Source organism: Oncorhynchus gorbuscha, linkage group LG18, assembly GCF_021184085.1.
Source record: "Oncorhynchus gorbuscha isolate QuinsamMale2020 ecotype Even-year linkage group LG18, OgorEven_v1.0, whole genome shotgun sequence".
Taxonomy (NCBI): domain Eukaryota; kingdom Metazoa; phylum Chordata; class Actinopteri; order Salmoniformes; family Salmonidae; genus Oncorhynchus; species Oncorhynchus gorbuscha.
The window spans coordinates 70030004-70053766 of NC_060190.1; the positions used below are offsets into that span (position 1 = coordinate 70030004).

The 23763-nt window shown below is 43.5% G+C and overlaps 2 protein-coding genes across 3 annotated transcripts; both read right to left on the reverse strand.

The window, feature by feature from the left end:
- Positions 1-743: 743 nt before the first annotated feature.
- On the reverse strand, positions 744-21959 carry LOC124003637 (SAM pointed domain-containing Ets transcription factor-like). Of its 2 annotated transcripts, none has more exons than XM_046312057.1 (6): positions 21538-21959; positions 8704-9169; positions 5159-5356; positions 2767-2814; positions 2431-2565; positions 744-2233 (listed from the first exon to the last, which is right to left on the reverse strand). In XM_046312057.1, the coding sequence occupies exons 2-6, from the start codon at positions 9155-9157 to the stop codon at positions 2055-2057; spliced, it is 1014 nt and encodes a 337-aa protein (XP_046168013.1). In that variant the 5' UTR covers positions 9158-9169; positions 21538-21959; the 3' UTR covers positions 744-2054. The 2 variants fall into 2 exon arrangements, with proteins under 2 accessions (XP_046168013.1, XP_046168014.1); XM_046312058.1 differs by lacking the exon at positions 21538-21959 and adding an exon at positions 9823-9989.
- On the reverse strand, positions 9914-11704 carry LOC124004199 (sporozoite surface protein 2-like). Its single transcript, XM_046312962.1, has 3 exons — positions 11664-11704; positions 10469-11023; positions 9914-10319 (listed from the first exon to the last, which is right to left on the reverse strand). The coding sequence occupies exons 1-3, from the start codon at positions 11702-11704 to the stop codon at positions 9914-9916; spliced, it is 1002 nt and encodes a 333-aa protein (XP_046168918.1).
- Positions 21960-23763: the final 1804 nt, after the last annotated feature.

The following is a 23763-nucleotide window of genomic DNA, read 5'->3' on the forward strand; positions in this document are numbered from 1 at the left end:
TGTATTTTTCTTGTCTATATTGAATACATTATTAAAACATTCCCAGTGTAGGTTGGAATAAGTATGTGAATCCCTAGGCTAATGACTTTTCCAAAAGCTAGTTGGAGTCAAGAGTCAGCTAACCTGGAGTCCAATCAATGAGACAAGATTGGAGATGTTGGTTAGAGCTGCCTTGCCCTATAAAAAAACACTCACAAGCATTGCCTGATGTGAACCATTCCTCGAACAAAAGAGATCTCAGAAGACCTAAGATTAAGAATTGTTGATTTGCATTAAGCTGGAAAGGGTTACACAAGTATCTCTAAAAGCCTTGATGTTCATCCGTCCACAGTAAGACAAATTGTCTATAAATGTAGAAAGTTCAGCACTGTTGCTACTCTCCCTAGCAGTGGCCGTCCTGCAAAGATGACTGCAAGAGCACAGTGCAGAATGCTCAATGAGGTTAAGAGGAATCCTAGAGTGTCAGCTAAAGACTTACAGAAATCTCTGGAACATGCTAACATCTCTGTTGACGAGTTTACCATACGTTAAACATGAAGAAATAATGGTGTTCATGGGAAGACACCACGGAAGAAGCCCCTTCTGTCCAAAAAAAACAGTGCTGCACGTCTGAAGTTCGCAAAAGAGCACCTGGATGTTCCACAGCGCTACTGGCAAAATATTCTGTGGACAGATTAAACTAAAGTTGAGTTGTTTGGAAGGAAGGAACACACAACACTATGGGTGGAGAAAAAAAAGGCACAGCACACCAACATCAAAGTCTCATCCCAACTGAAAAGTATGGTGGAGGGAGCATCATGGTTTGGGCTCAGGGCCTGGACAGCTTGCTCTCATCGATGGAAAAATGAATTCCCAAGTTTATCAATACATTTTGCAGGGGAATATAAGGCTATCTGTCCAACAATTGAAGCTCAACAGAAGTTGGGTGATGCAACAGGACAACGACCCAAAACACAGAAGTAAATCAACAACTGAATGGCTTCAACAGAAGAAAATACGCCTTCTGGAGTGGCCCGGTCAGAGTCCTGACCTCATCCCGATTTAAAATGCTGTGGCATGACCTTGAAAACGGTTCACAACAGACATCTTAAGAATATTGTTGAACTGAAACAGTTTTGTAAAGAGGAGTGGTACAAAATATCTCCTGACCGTTGCTCAGGTCTGATCTGCAACTAGAGAAAATATTTGGTTGAGTTTATTGCTGCCAAAGGAGGGTCAACCAGTTATTAAATGCAAGGGTTCACATACTTATTACACCCTACGCTGTGAATGTGTACATGTTGTGTTCAATAAAGACATGAAAACTTATAATTGTTTGTGTGTTATTAGTTTAAGCAGACTGTGTTTGTCTAATTTTATGACCAATTAATTCAGAAATCCAGGTAATTCCAAAGGGTTCACATACTTTTTCTTGCCACTGTCAGTTAATGGAGCATGCATATAGGAGAGGGTCGGATGACTGTGGTGGCTGTATGAGTTTGCTGTCAAGGAGTTGTTGATGCACTCCCATTCAGGTTCAGTGAACTGCTCTAATTTTCTATTGTAAATGCCTTTCGGGAGAATTCCGAAGTGTGCCATGTGATGAGTAAAATAAGAGGGAGTTGTTTGTTCCTCTGGATAACAGCCAGAACTGAATGCTCCTGAAGCAAAACTTCTAAATACATTCCCAGACGAAGGACAGGGACCAGATCTGATAAATTAACAAACAACAAACTGTTCTTCATTCTACAGTGTAGTTTTAAGATACTGATCATTGGTTAAATTACACAATAGGAAAACAAGGACAGGCAGATCATGCAGATTAAAAAGGCAGTTCAAATGGCGGGGGGGGGGCAGTCCAGAAAGATCACTTAACATTCCCTGCGTTGAAAAAATAAAATCTTCATTTGCCAGCTTTGGCAGCTGACACTTCCGTACTGGCAAAGGGTATGTGTACTGACAGGGATTGGCCAGTGCATGTGTTTTAACCCTTTTCAGCTTAGTTGTGTAATGTTCAAGACCAAGGTGTGATTGTGTGGCCCTTTCTTTGTAGGCCTTTGTCCTCCTCCTTCCCCTTATACTGGGTGGACAAACTGGTAGACCAGTCTCTGGGAGACATCAGGCTTGCGGATGATGCCCTTCTTGTAATACTGCCGTATGGAGCGGCTCAGCTTGTCATAGTTCATCGCTGGTCGGTTCTTCCTCCGTCCCCAGAGTCTTGCCACATGAGCAGAGTCCTCGATTTTGAAAATACCTGGCAGACAGCAGAGTGGGATTAGATATGGAATACATTGTCACTCCATTCAATTGTCATTTTCCATCTTTTTGATGAAATTAGAAAATTATAATAAACATTAGAAGAGAGAAGAGGATGGATAATTGCAGAGTTGAAAATACTTCTGAGCTTATCCCATCCTAGTTCTTGGCGGTCACACAGCTTGCCTGGCTCACCTTTCTCCTTGTTGAGCCAGCGGATGCAGCGTCCGTAGTTGTGGGGCTTGAGGAGCAGCTCTCTGAGGAACTGCCACAGGTGGATGGGCTGGCCTGAGCACGACGAGTCTGCCTCCAACCACAGCTCTTCTCCGCCTGCACAGAGGGGCGAGGGATGAGCACACACACACATATTTGCCAAAAGACTGCACTATACATGACTCTCTGCTCTTATACCTAGGAGCTATGAACACAACTGTCACTACTCCTTCCCAAGGGCCAACAACACTCTGGTCCTGGAGAAACGAGATTCATGTCACTTTCTGTCCTAACAAAACTACTAGGCTAAAAACCTACCTATGATTTTGCTGTCTCCAACTGAACACCTCTCTTTCATCCAGGCAGCTGTGGGGAGAGAAAGAAGGGGATACAAAAAGAGACAGATTAATTGTTGTATTGTTTGAACAGAATAATACAAGCTTCACTATAGAAAATAGTAGCACAGTATGTGCAGACTGTCTACGCTAGTCATACAGCCACAGTATTATAACACAGCTGACTGTCTGCGCTAGTCATACAGCTACAGTATTATAACACAGCTGACTGTCTATGCCAGTCATACAGCCACAGTATTATAACACAGCTGACTGTCTATGCCAGTCATACAGCCACAGTATTATAACACAGCTGACTGTCTACGCCAGTCATACAGCCACAGTATTATAACACAGCTGACTGTCTGCGCTAGTCATACAGCCACAATATTATAACACAGCTCAGTCATACAGCCACAGTATTATAACACAGCTGACTGTCTGCGCTAGTCATACAGCCACAGTATTATAACACAGCTGACTGTCTGCACTAGTCATACAGCCACAGTATTATATGAAACAGTCATACAGCCACAGTATTATAACACAGCTAGTTATACAGCCACAGTATTATGTCATCTGACGCCAGTCATACAGCCACAGTATTATAACACAGCTGACTGTCTGCGCTAGTCATACAGCCACAGTATTATAACACAGCTGACTGTCTGCGCTAGTCATACAGCCACAGTATTATAACACAGCGGACTGTCTACGCTAGTCATACAGCCACAGTATTATAACACAGCTGACTGTCTACGCCAGTCATACAGCCACAGTATTATAACACAGCTGACTGTCTGCGCTAGTCATACAGCCACAATATTATAACACAGCTGACTGTCTGCGCCAGTCATACAGCCACAGTATTATAACACAGCTGACTGTCTGCGCTAGTCATACAGCCACAGTATTATAACACAGCTGACTGTCTGCGCTAGTCATACAGCCACAGTATTATAACACAGCTGACTGTCTGCGCCAGTCATACAGCCACAGTATTATAACACAGCTGAATGTCTGCTCTAGTCATACAGCCACAGTATTATAACACAGCTGACTGTCTGCGCTAGTCATACAGCCACAGTATTATAACACAGCTGAATGTCTGCGCCAGTCATACAGCCACAGTATTATAACACAGCTGACTGTCTGCGCTAGTCATACAGCCACAGTATTATAACACAGCTGACTGTCTGCGCTAGTCATACAGCCACAGTATTATAACACAGCTGACTGACAGTCATCAGTATTATAACACAGCTGAATGCCTATGACAGTCATACAGCCACAGTATTATAACACAGCTGAATGCCTATGACAGTCATACAGCCACAGTATTATAACACAGCTGAATGCCTATGACAGTCATACAGCCACAGTATTATAACACAGCTGAATGCCTATGACAGTCATACAGCTAAGCTGTGAAAAAATATAAACGCAACATGGAACAATGTCAAAGATTTTACTGAGTTCCAGTTCGTGTAAGGAAATAGGTAAATCAAAATGAATTGATTAGGCCCTATTCTATGGACTGGGAATACAGATATGCATCTGTTGGTCACAGATACCCTTTAAAAAATAGGGGTGTGGATCAGAAAACCACACCATTTGTGTTGTACAGTGCTACACATTTCCTTCGCATAGAGTTGATAAGGCTGTTGATTGTGGCCTGTGGAATGTTGTCCCAGTCCTCTTCAATGGCTGTGCGAAGTGGCTGGATATTGACGTAAATTAGAACACGCTGTCGTACATGTCGATTCAGAGCATCCAAACGTACTAAATGTGTGACATGTCTGGTAAGTATGCAGGTAAATGAGAACTTGTTCTCAACTTGCCTACCTGGTTAAATAAAGGCGAAATTAAAATAAATAAAATAAAGGCCGTGGAAGAAGTGGAACATTTTTAGCTTCCAGGAATTGTGTACAGATCCTTGCGATATGGGGCCGTGCATTATCATACTGAAACATGAGATGATGGGGGTGGATGAAAATGGCCTCAGGATCTCGTAACAGTATCTCTGTGCATTCAAATTAGCATTAATATAATGGGCAGCCATATGCCATACCATAACCCCACCACCACCATGGGGCACTCTATTCGCAATGTTGACAGCAAACTGCTCGCCCACACAACGCCATACACAATGTCTGCAATCTGCCTGGTACACACTTCTCCAGCGTGCAAGCGGCCATCGAAGGTGAGCATTTTCCCATTCAAGTCGGTTTCTCCATGAACTGCAGTCACCCTGGTGAGGACGACGAGTACGCAGGTAAGCTTCCCTCATGAAATATGGGACCAATACTTTACATGTTGCGTGTATTATAGCATACCTGACTGTCCACACCAGTCATACAGTTATTATAACACACCTGACTTCCAGATGTCCAGGTGGGCATGCAGAGTGTCTCCACACTGAGGGACCCTCTGCCTGAAGTCCTCTTCACTCATGGCACACAGGTCTTTCCCAGTCTGCTCCTGGAAGGTCTTTCCAGCCTGAGGCAGTCTGTACAGATGCTCTGTCCACAGCAACCACTTCTGAACGTTCCCCGAGCTCCACTCCATGGGGTCTGGGGATAACAGATAAAAACAATAAAAATATAACTTTTTGGGGGGTTAGTCCCCTATACATCTATAGAAACTATTAGCTAGCAGTACTATTAACTAGCAGTAACATTTACGATAACTGTCAACTGCATGTCTGTTGACCTTCAATAGGGAAGGATCTTTTCAGTGTGTGTGTGTGTGTGTGTGTGAGAGATCAAAGATCAAGTGACACTGTGGTATAGGGACCACACACACATCTAGCATCTCTACTGTGTCCCTAAATAGATCTATGTATCTATGTATATGTATGTATGCAGACATATACAAACACAAATGCTGTCAGTCCAGAGGCCTATCACTGTCTTCATCTCAAGCTGTTTTTTTGACTAGTATTTTCTCTGTGAGGTTCACTCTGGGTAAACTCTAATCACAGGCATGAGCTGGGGAGAATGGTGGTTTGCATAAGGTACGGTACTGTTCTGTTGTGTATTCTACAATCGTTTTCATCAGTTGAAACGCACCACGACACCACATTTTCGATACAACAGCAGCAGCAGCAGGACGAGGGGCTCTGAAATGTCAGGGTGTGACTGACTGAAGTCATCTTACAGTACACATACAGTACTGTATTCCTTCAACCTGCTGTTTGCTTTGCCAGTTGAACAGACCTCACCCAAGTATTGTGTACACGGCTGGCAGGCGAGCAACAACGTCATTCCCATAAAGTCCTGTTGGGTATGTGTTAAATGCATGCAGGAGTTGGGATTATACAGATCCTGGAGCAGACAAACATGACTTGCGTCAGAGAGATATCATTCTTCATCGAGCTGTCATCCAGTCATTATCATTTAGCAGCAGGAGTATCTTTTGTCTCAGGGAGACTTGTCTGCTCTGAATCAATACATCAATACCTCTGTCAATACCTGGACAGTAATGCATGAATACGCTAGAATGATCGGCCATGGTGTTGTTAATGCTATTAGATAATAAGAAGAATCTACCGTACACCCACAGCTGATTAGTGAAGGTGCTGGAGGCAAAAGGCAAAACTGGAGAAACCGGAAAAAGTATGCACACTTCAAGTCAGATGCACATTATATGCTATTTTGTTAGTTTTGTCGCATTGTTTGTAACTTATTTTGTACATAATGTTGCTGCTACGGTCTCTTATGAATCGTTATTGTTATTTTCTTGTGTAACTTTTCATTTAATAAATGTTTTTACTTTTATTTAGTTTATTTAGTAAATATTTTCTTAACTCTATTTCTTGAACTGCATTGTTCGTTAAGGGCTTGTAGTAAGTAAGCATTTCACCTGTTGTATTTGGAGCATGTGACAAATAAAATTTGATTCGATTTGTCATTTGATTTCTTTAATTATGGCTGAGCTTTCAGTCAGTCAACCTTCTTTTAGTGCTCTTGAAAAGGAGACAGGATCATGCAGCGATGGCAGCCATAGAATAACAATGAGGAGAAAGTGCATGGACTATGGTTTGTAGCCCACATCAAATATGAAATGCACAGAATGCTGATGTAACAACTAGAGGTCGACCGATTATGATTTTTCAAAGCCGATACGATACCGATTATTGGAGGACCAAAAAAAAGACTATATTTTTAAAATGTATTTGTAATAATGACAATTACAACAATACCGAATGAACACTTATTTTAACTTAATATAATACATCAATAAAATCAATTTAGCCTCAAATAAATAATGAAACATGTTCAATTTTGTTTAAATAATGCAAGAACAAAATATTGGAGAAGAAAGTAAAAGTGGAATATGTGCCATTTAAGAAAGCTAACATTTAAGTTCCTTGCTCAGAACATATGAAAGCTGGTGGTTCCTTTTAACATGAGTCTTCAATATTCCCAGGTAAGAAGTTTTAGGTTGTAGTTATTAAGGGATTGTAGGACTATGTCTCTCTATACCATTTGTATCTCATATACCTTTGGATGTTCTTATAGGCATTTAGTATTGCTAGTGTAACAGTATAGCTTCCGTACCCCTCCTCGCTCCTACCTGGGCTCGAACCAGGAACACAAAAAAAACAGCCACCCTCGAAGCAGCGTTACCCATGCAGAGCAAAGGGAACAACTACTCCAAGTCTCAGAGCGAGTGACATTTGAAACGCTATTAGCGCGCACCCCGCTAACTAGCTAGCCATTTCACATCACATTGTTACACCAGCCTAATCTCGGGAGTTGATAGGCTTGAAGTCATAAACAGCAGAGCTGCTAGCAAAATGCACAAAAGTGCTGTTTGAATCAATGCTTACGAGCCTGATGGTGCCTACCATCTCTCAGTCAGACTGCTCTATCAAATCATAGACTTAATTATAATATAATAACACACAGAAATACGAGCCTTAGGTCATTAATATGGTCAAACCCGGAAACTATCATCTCGAAAACAAGACGTTTATTGTTTCAGTGAAATACGGAACCGTTACGTATTTTATCTAATGGGTGGCATCCATCAGTCTAAATATTCCTGTTACATTGCACAACCTTCAATGTTATGTCATAATTACGTGCATATACCCTGACTCTGCATGCAATGAACGCAAGAGAAGTGACACAATTTCACCTGGTTATATTGCCTGCTAACCTGGATTTAGTTTAGCTAAATATGCAGGTTTGAAAATATATACTTCTGTGTATTGATTTTAAGAAAGGCATTGTTGTTTATGGTTAGGTACACTTTGGAGCAACGACAGTCCTTCTTCACAAATGCACACTGCATCGATTATATGCAACGCAGGACACTCTAGATAAACTAGTAATATCATCACCCATGTGTAGTTATAACTAGTGATTATGATTGATTATGTTTAATGTTAGCCAGCAACTTACCGTGGCTTCTTACTGCATTCCCGTAACAGACGGGCTCCTCGTGAGGCAGGTGGTTGGAGCGTTGGACTAGTTAACCGTAAGGTTGCAAGTTTGAATCCCTGAGCTGACAAGGTAAAAATCTGTCGTTCTGCCCCTGATCAAGGCAGTTAACCCACCGTTACTAGGCCGTCATTGAAAATAAGAATGTGTTCTTAACTGACATGCCGAGTTAAATAAAGATTAAATAAAGGTCTAAAAAATAAATAATAATAATACATAAATAAAAAAATCGATAAAATCGGCATCCAAAATGACCGATTTCCGATTGTTATGAAAACTTGAAATCGGCCCTAATTAATCAGTCATTCCGATTAATCGGTCCACCTCAAGTAACAACCATCATTTAATTGTACATTGGACATGGAATGAGTATCCACCACAGAACATAGCTTCAAACAAAAATATCCATAAACTCTATTAATAATATTTATAGAATGAGAGTGCCAGCTTACTACAGTACCAGTACCTACCTGGGGTGATGTTGAGCAGCTTGCAGGCCGTCTCGATGTCCTTCAGAACCTCTCCGACCACCATGCTCTGGACCTGCTCCAGGGATCGCTCCTCCTCCTGGCCCTCTAGCCCCGGGGAGAGCCCCAGGGCCTGGCTGTCGATGACGGGGCACTGCTCTGGCTCCTCTCCGTGCGCCGTCCTGGGTACAGGGACAGGCATGGCGCAGGCCAGACCCGGGGAGGCCTCGGACACCTTCACCAGCCAGGCGGAGTCCTCGGTAAAGAGCATGTCGAAGCAGGACAGGTAGAGGCCTGGAAACCCACAATGCTCCAGAGCCTCCATGCAGGGCTTGGTGTCCTCCATTTCCCAGGCAGCCCCGGCCCTGTGTCCCATGTTTCTCTCGGGCAGACCTAGGCAGGGCGGTAACAATGAGCTGCTGCCCTCTGATGATAGACTCTCCCCCGGACTCGACATGGCTGCTGCCTCCTGGAATGGAAATATAGTTTACAATAGTCATGAATATTTACAGGTCAAAGGTCAAAGTAGTACATCAGTATTTTATATTTTATATGTTTATATACTGTAGGTGTGAAGATACAGTGCATTGGCCACATTCATAAAGTTTAGATGATGAAATAATGAATAACAACGGTTTGTCATCAAATGGTGTTTGATCCTGCAACACCATTTCAGCTGAGTGCTATGCGGATAATTCTCTGACACTTTCACATAGCCTACTTAATAATAATATAATATAATAATAATATATGCCATTTAGCAGACGCTTTTATCCAAAGCGACTTACAGTCATGTGTGCATACATTCTACGTACTTGTTGACCCAAAGTAAACAAGTGTAACAAGTGTTTCTTTATTTAAGTGGGAATGAGCAATAGCACGCACTAGCTCTCTTATTTCATATTCAAATCAGTTCAATGTCGGACAGGAAAACGTAAAAGACTCTTTCACTGAAAACTATGTACAGAAGATATTGCCAGTGACCTAAACGAGCTTCCTGATAGCCAAATTGTAATAACATTTTGAAATTATTGAAATGATTGAAATTCCAAAACAAGGTATTGTGAACATATCATTTTATGCAGTAGGTGTTACTCCTGCAGTAAATCAAAATCACAGTACCTTCGAGAAACTATCCGTGCCCAAAGCTCCGGCTGCTAAACATGCAACAGTTACAAAACTGTAAGAAAGTCCATCAGAGGGATTGTGGGTGTTAGCCCTCCAGGGGATTGTGGGTGTTAGCCCTCCAGGGGATTGTGGGTGTGAGTCCTCCAGGGGATCGTGGGTGTGAGTCCTCCAGGGGATTGTGGGTGTGAGTCCTCCAGGGGATTGTGGGTGTGATTCCTCCAGGGGATTGTGGGTGTGAGTCCTCCAGGGGATTGTGGGTGTGATTCCTCCAGGGGATTGTGGGTGTGAGTCCTCCAGGGGATTGTGGGTGTGAGTCCTCCAGGGGATTGTGGGTGTGAGCCCTCCAGGGGATTGTGGGTGTGAGTCCTCCAGGGGATTGTGGGTGTGAGTCCTCCAGGGGATTGTAGGTGTGAGTCCTCCAGGGGATTGTGGGTGTGAGTCCTCCAGGGGATTGTGGGTGTGAGTCCTCCAGGGGATTGTGGGTGTGAGTCCTGCAGGGGATTGTGGGTTTTAGCCCTCCAGGGGATTGTGGGTTTTAGCCCTCCAGGGGATTGTAGGTGTGAGTCCTCCAGGGGATTGTGGGTGTGAGTCCTCCAGGGGATTGAGGGTTTTAGCCCTCCAGGGGATTGTGGGTTTTAGCCCTCCAGGGGATTGTGGGTGTGAGTCCTCCAGGGGATTGTGGGTTTTAGCCCTCCAGGGGATTGTGGGTGTGAGTCCTCCAGGGGATTGTGGGGGTGAGTCCTCCAGGGGATTGTGGGTGTGAGTCCTCCAGGGGATTGTAGGTGTGTGTGAGTCCTTCAGGGGATTGTGGGTGTGAGTCCTCCAGGTGATTGTGGGTGTGTGTCCTCCAGGAGATTGTGGGTGTGAGTCCTCCAAGGGATTGTGGTTGTTAGCCCTTAGAGGGATTGCGGGTGTTAGTCCTCCAGGGGATTGTGGGTGTGAGTCCTCCAGGGGATTGTGGGTGTGAGTCCTCCAGGGGATTGTGGGTGTGAGTCCTCCAGGTGATTGTGGGTGTGAGTCCTTCAGGGGATTGTGGGTGTGAGTCCTCCAGGGGATTGTGGGTGTGAGTCCTCCAGGGGATTGTGGGTGTGAGTCCTCCAGGTGATTGTGGGTTTGAGTCCTCCAGGGGATTGTAGGTGTGAGTCCTCCAGGGGATTGTAGGTGTGAGTCCTCCAGGGGATTGTAGGTGTGAGTCCTCCAGGGGATTGTAGGTGTGAGTCCTCCAGGGGATTGTGGGTGTTAGCCCTCAAGGGGATTGCGGGTGTTAGTCCTCCAGGGGATTGTGAGTGTGAGTCCTCCAGGGGATTGTAGGTGTGAGTCCTTCAGGGGATTGTGGGTGTGAGTCCTCCAGGGGATTGTGGGTGTGAGTCCTCCAGGGGATTGTGGGTGTGAGTCCTCCAGGGGATTGTAGGTGTGAGTCCTCCAGGGGATTGTAGGTGTGAGTCCTCCAGGGGATTGTAGGTGTGAGTCCTCCAGGGGATTGTGGGTGTGAGTCCTCCAGGGGATTGTAGGTGTGAGTCCTCCAGGGGATTGTATGTGTGAGTCCTCCAGGGGATTGTGGGTGTGAGTCCTCCAGATGGACTGCGGTGCCGGGTGTGACTCCAGAGCACCCTTGTGTCAATTCACTCTGTTTACCTACATGTTGGTTTCAGTAGTTTTCCCTGCCTCGTGTAAAATGTCCCAGAGGTATTTCTCAACACGTGACCTGAACAGGAAAAACCTTTAGAACATTTTCTTCACAGGTGCATTTCTACTGGCTTTAAATGTCCATCCTAAGTCAACATCAAGAGGATGCCAGTGTAATCACAGGATGACCTCACTATGGTTAAGTGTACCTGGCTACCTGCTGCCACAGGTTGTAGAAGGGAAGGAGCATAGGTGTCATACAGACAGGGTTATCAGTAGTTGTTCTATGTTAAAAGATGCCTGCTTTCACATAGCACATGCTCAAAGAGTGACATGCTTTGTTTGTACAAAGAGACTGTGAGCCAAGGTATTAATAAAACAGTTATAACACTACCGTGCCACACCCAGCAACAGCCACCGAAGCCATCAATAAGGACAATAGATTTAAGTTGATCCCTTTTTCCAATTGTTATATTGTTGTTTTATCAAAGAAACGAAAAAACTTGTCATATAATATTCCCTGGGGTGGGAAAAACACTCGTTTAGCATTACCCAAATAATCCTTGCAGGAACACACTTGACAGACCTGCAACAACTCTGTATCAGTCCCAGAGCTGTAACCACCCTAAAGGAAATGTAGTTATCCTCCCCAAAATAGTTCAACTCTCTCCTCTTTCTCTCTCTATTTCTCTATTCTCTGTGTCTCCAAGCCCCACTCTACCCCCTCCCCCATTCCTCCTTTTATCTCCCAATGTCCCGCTAGCCTGCTGTGTGTCCACTCTCCTCTGTAACAGCTTGCGCTAAGCCCATTAGCCTGGCAAATGTAGCCATGTTAGCTTTTTCCAAAAGGAGAGGGGACGGGAGAAAGAGGCGCAAACATGCTCCCCAGGGGAAGGATTAAGGGCCTGCCTGATCTCTAAATGAGTTTGGTCAAGACGGTGATATTCATTTCAGGAGAATTAGGATCTGCTCCATTTGCTGGACAGGTCAGACACACAGTCAGAGGGACTATGGATGTGAAGGCAGTCATCATCCCTGGTAACCATCCAGGGCAGGCCTTAGACACACAGTCAGAGGGACTATGGATGTGAAGGCAGTCATCATCCCTGGTAACCATTCAGGGCAGGCCTTAGACACACAGTCAGAGGGACTATATCCGTGAAGGCAGCCATCATCCCTGGTAACCATTCAGGGCAGGCCTTAGACACACAGTCAGAGGGACTATGGATGTGAAGGCAGCCATCATCCCTGGTAACCATTCAGGGCAGGCCTTAGTCACACAGTCAGAGGGACTATATCCGTGAAGGCAGCCATCATCCCTGGTAACCATTCAGGGCAGGCCTTAGACACACAGTCAGAGGGACTATGGATGTGAAGGCAGCCATCATCCCTGGTAACCATTCAGGGCAGGCCTTAGACACACAGTCAGAGGGACTATATCCGTGAAGGCAGCCATCATCCCTGGTAACCATCCAGGGCAGCCCTTAGACACACAGTCAGAGGGACTATATCTGTGAAGGCAGCCATCATCCCTGGTAACCATCCAGGGCAGGCCTTAGACACACAGCCAGAGGGACTATGGATGTGAAGGCAGCCATCCTCCCTGGTAACTAAATTAATTCCTCTTTCTTTTCTTTCTTGGTTTACTCTGCATCTCAGCTTGATGTTCAGCTAGAGTCTCTGTGGTTCCTAACCAGCTTTACTATGACAGGTCCTCTATGGAGACATGTAGTATGTAGGATGGGTGGTCAGGTCATTAAGGCAAAACTTTCTTTAATATAAATAATGTGTTTAACATTAAGTACAGTATATCCAAAGGTTTTTCCATTTCAATATTAGGATGCTAGTGACTAGTGACTTTCTCAGGAACAAGAGTCAAATACCCTGACTGCTTGATCTTTTACAAGACTGTTGTATCTGGTTTAAAATGACTCTTTGAGACAAAAGTTGGCATAAGTACTAGATATAAGGAAATGCAACAGTCACCACATCTCCCTTGTTAAGTCCTCTCCCTGTGCTCCTCCAAAGGGCTCCCCTGTTTGATTTTGGGGTTAAAGAAGTATATATAGTCAGGCATGTTTGCTGTGTGTGTAAATGTGTACAGTTTAAGGAGCCACAGGGATTCGTTGTCATTGTTTCTCACGGGAAACTTGGAACCGACGAATGAAAGAACAGTTCCGAGACGAAAGAAAAGAAAAGATAACGGCAGGCTCCTACCGCAACAAGAGAATGCTGGGAAGCTACATATACCCAGCAAAGTCTGCTGTTCCCAGGAAATAGTCTTTGCTGAGAGAAATATAACCTAATACAGCCATTTGACTCTCCTTACACCATGTCATAATGCTTTATTTAACCCTTATTTAACCAGGAACTCCAATTGAGGTCAGAGGAAATCTTTAACACACAGATAACCAGGTGTTTTATATGAGGTCTGTACAAAAAGTAAAGACCCAAGAAGCTTGTGTCAATAATGAAGAGATATTGAAAACACATTTAAAAAAAATATGTGTGCAGAGAAAAGTACAATGAATGGGACTCATTTTAAATATTCGTGGTGAGAGTTCATAATAGATCAATGTGTCATTATTAAGATCAGTCATTTAGTAACAATTGAAATCTTTATAACAATTACACAAACATGTTCTGTCCCCATGCTCTCTTCCCATCTGAGGGCATTTACCTCACACTATTAAACTTCAAATGGGGAAGTCTTGGAATGAGTAAAATATCTGTATACCTCTGGCCCTTTCTTTGCACATTGTGTTAACTAACTACAAATACCTAGGGGTCTGGTTAGACTGTAAACTATCCTTCCAGACACACATTAAGCATCTCCAATCCGAAATTAAATCTAGAATTGGCTTCCTATTTCGCAAACAAAGCATCCTTCACTCAAACATACCCTCATAAAACGGACAATCCTACCGATCCTTGACTTTGGCGATGTAATTTACAAAATAGCCTCCAACACTGTACTCAACAAATTGGGTGCAGTCTATCACAGTGCCATCCGTTTTGTCACCAAAGCCCCATATACTACCCACCACTGCGACCTGTACCCTCTCGTTGGCTGGCCCTCGCTTCATACTCACCGCCAAACCCACTGGATCAGGTCATCTACAAGTCTCTGCTAGGTAAAGCCCCGCCTTATCTCATCTATATAATATAATAATAATAATATAATAATAATATATGCCATTTCACTGGCCACCATAGCAGCACCCACCCGTAGCACATGCTCCAGCAGGTCACCCCCAAAGCCAAATCTTCCTTTGGCCGCCTTTCCTTCCAGTTCTCTGCTGCCAATGACTGGAATGAACTGCAAAAATCACTGAAGCTGGAGACTCATATCTCCCTCACTAGCCTTAAGCACCAGCTGTCAGAGCAGCTCACAGATCAGCTCACACTGCACCTGTATTTATTTTGCTCCTTTGCACCACAGTATCTCTACTTGCACATTCATCTTCTGCACATCAACCATTCCAGTGTTTAATTGCTATTTTGTAATTATTTCGCCACCATGGCCTATTTATTGCCTTTACCACCCTTATCCTACCTCATTTGCAAATCAAATCAAATCAAAGTTTATTTGCCACGTCCACCCAATACAACAGGTGTAGACCTTACAGTGAAATGCTTACTTACAGGCTCTAGCCAATAGTACAAACAAATGTAATGGGTGAACAATAGGTAGGTAAAGAAGTAAAACAACAGTAAAAAGACAGGCTGTATACAGTAGAGAGTTTATATACAGTAGAGAGGCTATATACAGTAGAGAGGTTATATACAGTAGAGAGGCTATATACAGTAGAGAGGCTATATACAGTAGCGAGGCTATAAAAGTTGCGAGGTTACATACAGTAGAGAGGCTATATACAGTAGTGAGGCTATATACAGTAGTGAGGCTATATACAGTAGAGAGGCTATATACAGTAGAGAGGCTATATACAGTAGAGAGGCTATAACAGTAGCGAGGCCACATACAGACACCGGTTAGTCAGGCTGACTGAGGTAGTATGTACATGTAGATATGGTTGGCTGGTGAGAAAGCATGTCCCTGGGACACACTTCTGGACATATTTCCTATTGACTACTTTCCAATGAAGTCTCTTGAGTTATTCCCCTCTGTCTTTATGGACACCTGGAAATACCACAGCAAGGTAAGCAAGAATCAAGAAGCATTTCATCACCATGTAAAGTATCTCTAATATATTAATTGTGACATATCCCTACATACCCCTACATGTTATGGAAGCCCAGTATCCCCTTACCCTTTCCAGGGTAACAATGCCCTCTGGTATAAATAAATCAATGAACAATAGTGGTTGAATCTACATGACTGGGTTTGAATGAGGGATGTTGGTTTTTATTTCCTTGCTTAGAAGGGATTGGTATGAACTACAGTGAATGGTTTCTTTCTGTGTCACGCTATTTTGCTATTCTTGTGACAGGACCATTTCCACCTGCAATGGCACCAGGCCAGGATCTTCAGAGAGGGATGTCTACAGTTACCTTTTTTATATTTTCTAAATATTTCATTGCTGATTTATTACTCTGAATTTGATGTTTTGAGTGTGGAGAGCTCTTGAGCACACGCACCCTTTATCTTTTCTATCTCTGAAAATGATGTGGGCGAAATGCACTTTGTTATTTATTTTGAGACATATTCATGTGCTGTGTGGTGTATGGGTTGGGTAGCAGCCAAAGAAAAACAGAAACTTTTCTGTACAACCTAAAACCATCAGGGGCCTGTACTTTTCTGTACAACCTAAAACCATCAGGGGCCTGTACTTTTCTGTACAACCTAAAACCATCAGGGGCCTGTACTTTTCTGTACAACCTAAAACCATCAGGTGCCTGTACTTTTCTGTACAACCTAAAACCATCAGGGGCCTGTACTTTTCTGTACAACCTAAAACCATCAGGGGCCTGTACTTTTCTGTACAACCTAAAACCATCAGGTGCCTGTACTTTTCTGTACAACCTAAAACCATCAGGGGCCTGTACTTTTCTGTACAACCTAAAACCATCAGGTGCCTGTACTTTTCTGTACAACCTAAAACCATCAGGTGCCTGTACTTTTCTGTACAACCTAAAACCATCAGGTGCCTGTACTTTTCTGTACAACCTAAAACCATCAGGTGCCTGTACTTTTCTGTACAACCTAAAACCATCAGGTGCCTGTACTTTTCTGTACAACCTAAAACCATCAGGGGCCTGTACTTTTCTGTACAACCTAAAACCATCAGGTGCCTGTACTTTTCTGTACAACCTAAAACCATCAGGTGCCTGTACTTTTCTGTACAACCTAAAACCATCAGGTGCCTGTACTTTTCTGTACAACCTAAAACCATCAGGTGCCTGTACTTTTCTGTACAACCTAAAACCATCAGGTGCCTGTACTTTTCTGTACAACCTAAAACCATCAGGTGCCTGTACTTCTCTGTACAACCTAAAACCATCAGGTGCCTGTACTTTTCTGTACAACCTAAAACCATCAGGTGCCTGTACTTTTCTGGCCTAATTTTTATGACTGTTGGGGTCCTCCAGTATCTCTTATTGGAAAGATACTTTGTATATTATGACAGAAAAATCGGTTTGTGGCCACATTTGTGATTGAATGGTGTGGTGATTACTATATTGATTGACAAACATCCAAAATACACAGATGGATGCAATAGCACAGATTCTGTAGTATTCTTGCAATTCAGATTGACATATAATAAGTATTTATTAAGTATTTTGGATGTAGTGACCTACACTGCAACATGCAATAATTTCAATAATTTCAAAGATTTTACGGAGTTACAGTTCATATAAAGAAATCAGTCAACTGAAATAAATTCATTAGGCCCCAGATAAGCATCTGTTGGTCACAGATAGCAAGTTTTATAAAAGTAGGGACATGGAATTGAAAACCAGTCAGTATTTGGTGTGACCACCATTTGCCTCATGCAGCGCGACACATCTCCTTCTCGTAGAGTTGATCAGGCTGTTGATTGTGGCCTCTGGAATGTTGTCCCACTCCTCTTCAATGGCTGTGTGAAGATGCTGGATATTGGCGGAAACTGAAACACACTGTCGTACACGTCAATCCAAAGGATCCCAAATGTGCTCAGTGGGTGACATGTCTGGTGAGTCTACAGGCCATGGAAGAACTGGGACATTTTCAGCTTCCAGGAATTGTGTACAGATCCTTGCCACATGGGGCCGTGCATTATCATGCTGAAACATGAGGTGATGGCTGCGGATGAATGGCACGACAATGGGCCTCAGGATCTCGTCATGGCATTTCTGTTCATTCAAATGGTAATCGATAAAATGCAATTGTGTTCGTTGTCCCTAGCTTATGCCTGCCCCATACCATAACTCCCCGCCACCATGGTGCACTCTGTTCACAACGTTGACATCAGCGATGTGAACACGTTTGTTCACAACATTTTTGAGAAACGTGCTTTCTGTGTATACCGTATGGAACATTTCTGGGATCTTCTATTTCAGCTCATGAAACATGGGACCGACACTTTACATGTTGAGTTCATATTTTTGGTCAGTTTTCTTTTTCAAAGTAACTTTAGTCAACTCTATTTTTCTTAAGGGTAGTTTCAGTGTAGCTTAACTTCTTCCAGTGTGAAGTAATTGGTAGCATGGCAAACTATCTTTTTGGAGTAGCTTGCTTGATGGTGCTTGATCTCTCTTCATAAAACATAACCCCATAGACCTTTACCCCATAAGACACAGTGCCTTCATAAAGTGTTCATACCCCTTGACTTATTCCACATTTTCTTGTGCTACAGCCTGACTTCAAAAGAAATTCTACACACAATACCCCCTAATAACAAAGTGAAAACATGATTTAAGAGGATTTTAAAAAAAAAGAAGTTTTAGAAGCACCTTTGGCAGTGATTACAGCTGTGAGTTTTTCTGGGTAAGTGTATAAGAGCTTTCAAAGGGTGAAATTTGCCCATTATTCTTCTCAAAATTCTTAAAGCTCTGCCAAATTGGTTGTTGATCATTGCTAGACAACCATTTTCAGGTCTTGCCATAGATTTTAAAGTAGATTTAAGTCAAACCTGGCCACTCAGGGACATTCAATGTCGTCTTGGTAAGCAACTCCAGTGTTTTTGGCCTTGTGTTTTAGGTTATTGTCCTGCTGAAAGGGGAATTCATCTCCCAGTGTCTGTTGGAAAGCAGCCAGAACCAAGAATTCCTTGAAAATGCTTGAAAGTATGGAGAGTGGTACTCAGTAATGTGTTGCATTGGATTTGGACCAAACATAACACTTTTTGTATTCAGGACAACTTTTTTTTTGCAGTATTACAGAATAGTTTTTTTTCTGTACAGGCTTCCTTCTTTTCACTCTGTCAGTTAGGTTAGTATTGTGGAGTAACTAAAATGTTGTTAATCGATCCTCAGTTTTGTCCTATCACAGCCATTAAACTCTATAACTGTTTTGGCCTCATGGTGAAATCCCTGAGCAATTTCCTTCCTTAAGTTTTGAAAGGCTGGTCATGGCTCACAACAACACCATCATCCCAGAAACCCTAGACCCACTCCAATTTGCATACCGCCCCAACAGATCCACAGATCACGCAATCTCGATTGCACGCAACACTGCACTTTCCCAACTGGGCAAAATAAACACCTATGTGAGAATGCTGTTCATTGACTACAGCTCAGCATTCAACACCATAGTGTTGCCATAGTGGGGCTGCAAGGTAGCCTAGTGGTTAGAGCATTGGACTAGTAACCGAAAGGTTTCAAGTTCAAATCCCCGAGCTGAGGATGTACAAAATCTGTCGCTCTGAACAGGCAGTTAACCCACTGTTCCTAGGCTGTCATTGAAAATAAGAATTTGTTCTTAACTGACTTGCCTAGTAAAATAAAGGTAAAAATTAAAATAAAATAAAATAATGCCCTCAAAGCTCATCACTAAGCTAAGGACCCTGGGACTATACACCTCCCTCTACAACTGGATCCTGGACTTCCTGATGGGCTGTCCCCAAGTGGTAAGGGTAGACAACAACACATCTGCTACACTAATCCTCAACTCGGGGGCCCCTTTGGAGTGCGTGCTTAGTCCCCTCCTGTACTCCCCGTTCACCCAAGACTGCGTGGTCAAGCACAACTCCAACACCATCATTAAGTTTGCCTACGACACAACGGTTGTAGGCCTGTTCACCAACAACAGCGGGACAGTCACCTTGAAGTGTGGTGCCAGGACAACAACCTCTCCCTCAACGTGATCAAGATAAAGGAGATGATCATGTACTACAGGAAAAGGAGGGGCGAGCATGGCCCCATTCTCATCGACAGGGATATAATGGAGCAGGTTGAGAGTTTCAAGTTCCTTGGTGTCCACATCACCAACAAACTATCATGGTGCAAAAACACACCAAGAAAGTTGTGAAGAGGGCACGACAACGCCTATTCCCCCTCAGGAGGCTGAAAAGATTTGGCATGGGTCCTCAGATCCTCAAAAATGTTTTACAGCTGCACCATTGAGAGCATCCTGACTGGTTGCATCACAGCCTGGTATGGCAACTGTTCAGCCACCGACCCCAAGGCACTACAGAGGGTAATGCGTACGGCCCAGTACATCACTAGGGCAAAGCTTCCTGCCATCCAGGACCTCTTTACCAGGTGGTGTCAGAGGAAGGCCCTAAAAATTGCCAAAGACTCCAGCCACCCTAGTCATAGACTGTTCTCTCTGCTACCGCATGGCAAGCAGTACCGGAGCACCAACTCTAAGTCCAAAAGGCTTCTTAACAGCTTCTACCCCCAAGCCATAAGGCTGCTGAACAGCTAATCAAATGGCTACCCGGACTATTTGCATTTTTTACGCTGCTACTGAGTGTTTATTTTCTGTTATCTATGCATAGTCATTTTACCTTTACCTACATGTACAGTGCCTTGTGAAAGTATTCGGCCCCCTTGAACTTTGCGACCTTTTGCCACATTTCAGGCTTCAAACATAAAGATATAAAACTGTATTTTTTTTGTGAAGAATCAACAACAAGTGGGACACAATCATGAAGTGGAACGACATTTATTGGATATTTCAAACTTTTTTAACAAATCAAAAACTGAAAAATTGGGCGTGCAAAATTATTCAGCCCCTTTACTTTCAGTGCAGCAAACTCTCTCCAGAAGTTCAGTGAGGATCTCTGAATGATCCAATGTTAATGATAAATACAATCCACCTGTGTGTAATCAAGTCTCCGTATAAATGCAACTGCACTTTGATAGTCTCAGAGGTCCGTTAAAAGCGCAGAGAGCATCATGAAGAACAAGGAACACACCAGGCAGGTCCGAGATACTGTTGTGAAGAAGTTTAAAGCTGGATTTGGATACAAAAAGATTTGGCAAAAGGTTTTTGCTGCACTGAAAGTAAAGGGGCTGAATAATTTTGCACTTAAAACTCCATTGTAATAATAAATAAATAAATATTATAATAATATATATATAACCTTTATTTAACTAGGCAAGTCAGTTAAGAACAAATTCTTATTTTCAATGACAGCCTAGGAACAGTGGGTTAACTGCCTGGGATTTGAACTTGCAACCTTCCGGTGTCTAGTCCAACACTCTAACCACTAGGCTAACCTGCCGCCCTATGTGTGGGGTACAGAGTCATTCAAAATCATGTTAAACACTACTATTTCACACAGAGTGAGTCCATGTATCTTATTATGTGACTTGTTCAGAAAATGTTTACTACTGAACTTATTTAGGCTTTCCATAACAAATGGGTTGAAGTCTTATTGACTCAAGACATTTCAGCTTTTCATTTTTTAAACTTTTTTTTTAAACATAAATCCACTTTGACATTATGGGGGTGACAAAATAAAAGTATTTTCTTATCCATTTTAAATTCAGGCTGTAACACAACAAATGTGGACAAAAGTAAAGGAGTGTGAATACTTTCTGAAGGCATGGTAACTGCAAAGTCATTTTCTTTCTGAAAACATACAATAAGACCAACACAGAGTGAACAGCACCTGATACATCAGCCAGAAGAACACACCCTGGAGCCAGTTCTGTTTCAGAAAGTGAATGCCGACTTCCTGTCCAACTCCTTACCTGGGCCAAGGTGTGCTGGTCTCTGGGTGGTCTCTGGCAAGGATGAGACTATTGCTGAGTGTAGACAGGACAGGACAGCAACAGATGTAATGTAGACTAGTGGTGATGATGATGTCTGGTCCAGTTAGCCCAGACTCCTCTTCTGTTAGCCTGCAGGTGTCTGGTGTTTTCTGTTGGGCCAGGAGAGGCACCAGACAGGAAGGCAAGCAGGTACCAGGTAGGGCAGGCAGGCAGGCCTCTATGTCACCCAGAAGACTGATGAAGAATCATCTGCATTGGGACCTGAGGGCTGAGGCTGTCTCCTAGACTCTGCTAGATCACTCAAAAGACTTGAAAGGTGCAGCCTAAAAGCACACCAAGGCTAACTTACGCTATTGGTGACACTATACCTACTGTGGGTGTGACAGAGGGAGAGCAAGAGCGTGTGAAGGAATTTCAGTTCCATTGGCTGCAGGTCATATTTATACTAGGGCAGCCTTGTTACCTATGCACACAGTGTGTGTGTGTGTGTGTGTGTGTGTGTGTGTGTGTGTGTGTGTGTGTGTGTGTGTGTGTGTGTGTGTGTGTGTGTGTGTGTGTGTGTGTGTGTGTGTGTGTGTGTGTGTGTGTGTGTGTGTGTGTGTGTGTGTGTGTGTGTGTGTGTGTGTGTGTGTGTGTGTGTGTGTGTGTGTGTGTGTGTGTGTGTGTGTGTGTGTGTGTGTGAGCTGACCCTTGTCAGAGGGCCTTGTTTCCACCCCAGCCCAATCCTCCCAAAATAATGCCTAAGCCCCTTCAGAACTCTGTTAGTACAACAGTGTCTGATCTTAGTTCAAAGTAAATGGGGGTCTGAGTGTCCATGACAACTTCTCATTTAATCTGGTAGATTCTGCAAAGATAAACTGAAAAATCATTGGGAAATAGACAGTAGGTTGCTTTGTAAATTGTACTTGAAAAGACAGTTATTTTGACATTTAAAACATCTAGTTGTTTTCTTTACTTGAATGTAGTTAGGCAGCACCTTAACAACTGTTAAATCAAATAACATTTTATTTGTCACATGTGCTGAATACTACAGCTGTAGACCTTACCATGAAATGCTTACTAACAAGCCATTAAACCAACAATGCAGAATTATTTTTAAAGTAAGAACATATTTGCTAAAAAAAAGTACCACAGTAAAATAACAATAACAAGGCTATATACAGGGGAGAGTGGTACCGTTTAGTAGTTTTATAAAATCAAATGTATTTATAAAGCCCTACTTACATCAGCTAATATCACAAAGTGCTGTACAGAAACCCAGCCTAAAACCGCAAACAGCAAGCAAAGCAGGTGTAGAAGCATGGTGGCTAGTAAAAACTCCCTAGAAAGGCCAGAACCTAGGAAGAAACCAAGAGAGGAACCAGGCTATGAGGGGTGGCCAGTCCTCTTCTGGCTGTGCCGGGTGGAGATTATAACAGAACATGGCCAAGATGTTTAAATGTTCATAGATGACCAGCATGGTCAAATAATAATAATCACAGTGGTTGTCGAGGGTGCAACAGGTCAGCACCTCAGGAGTAAATGTCAGATCATTCAGAGTATCTCTACCGCTCCTGCTGTCTCTAGAGAGTTTAAAACAGCAGGTCTGGGACAGGTAGCACGTCCGGTGAACAGGTCAGGGTTCGATAGCCGCAGGCAGAACAGTTGAAACTGGAGCAGCAGCACGGCCAGGTAGACTGGGGACTGCAAGGAGTCATCATGCCAGGTAGTCCTGAGGCATGGTCCTAGGGCTCAGGTCCTCTGAGAGAGAGAAATAAAGAATTAGAGAGAGCATACTTAAATTCACACAGGACACCGGATAAGACAGGAGAAATCCTCCAGATATAACAGACTGACCCTAGCCCCCTGACACATAAACTACTGCAGCATAAATACTGGATGCTGAGACAGGAGGGGTCTGGAGACACTGTAGCCCCATCCGACAATACCCACGGACAGGGGCAAACAAGCAGGATATAACCCCACCCACTTTGCCAAAGCACAGCCCCCACACCACCAGAGGGATATTTTCAACCACCAACTTACCATCCTGAGACAAGGCCGAGTTTAGACCACAAAGATCGCCGCCACGGCACAACCCAAAAGGGGGGGCGCCAACCCAGACAGGAAAATCACGTCAGTGACTCAACCCACTCAAGTGACGCACCCCTCCTATGGATGGCATGGAAGAGCACCAATAAGCCAGTGACTCAGCCCCTGTAATAG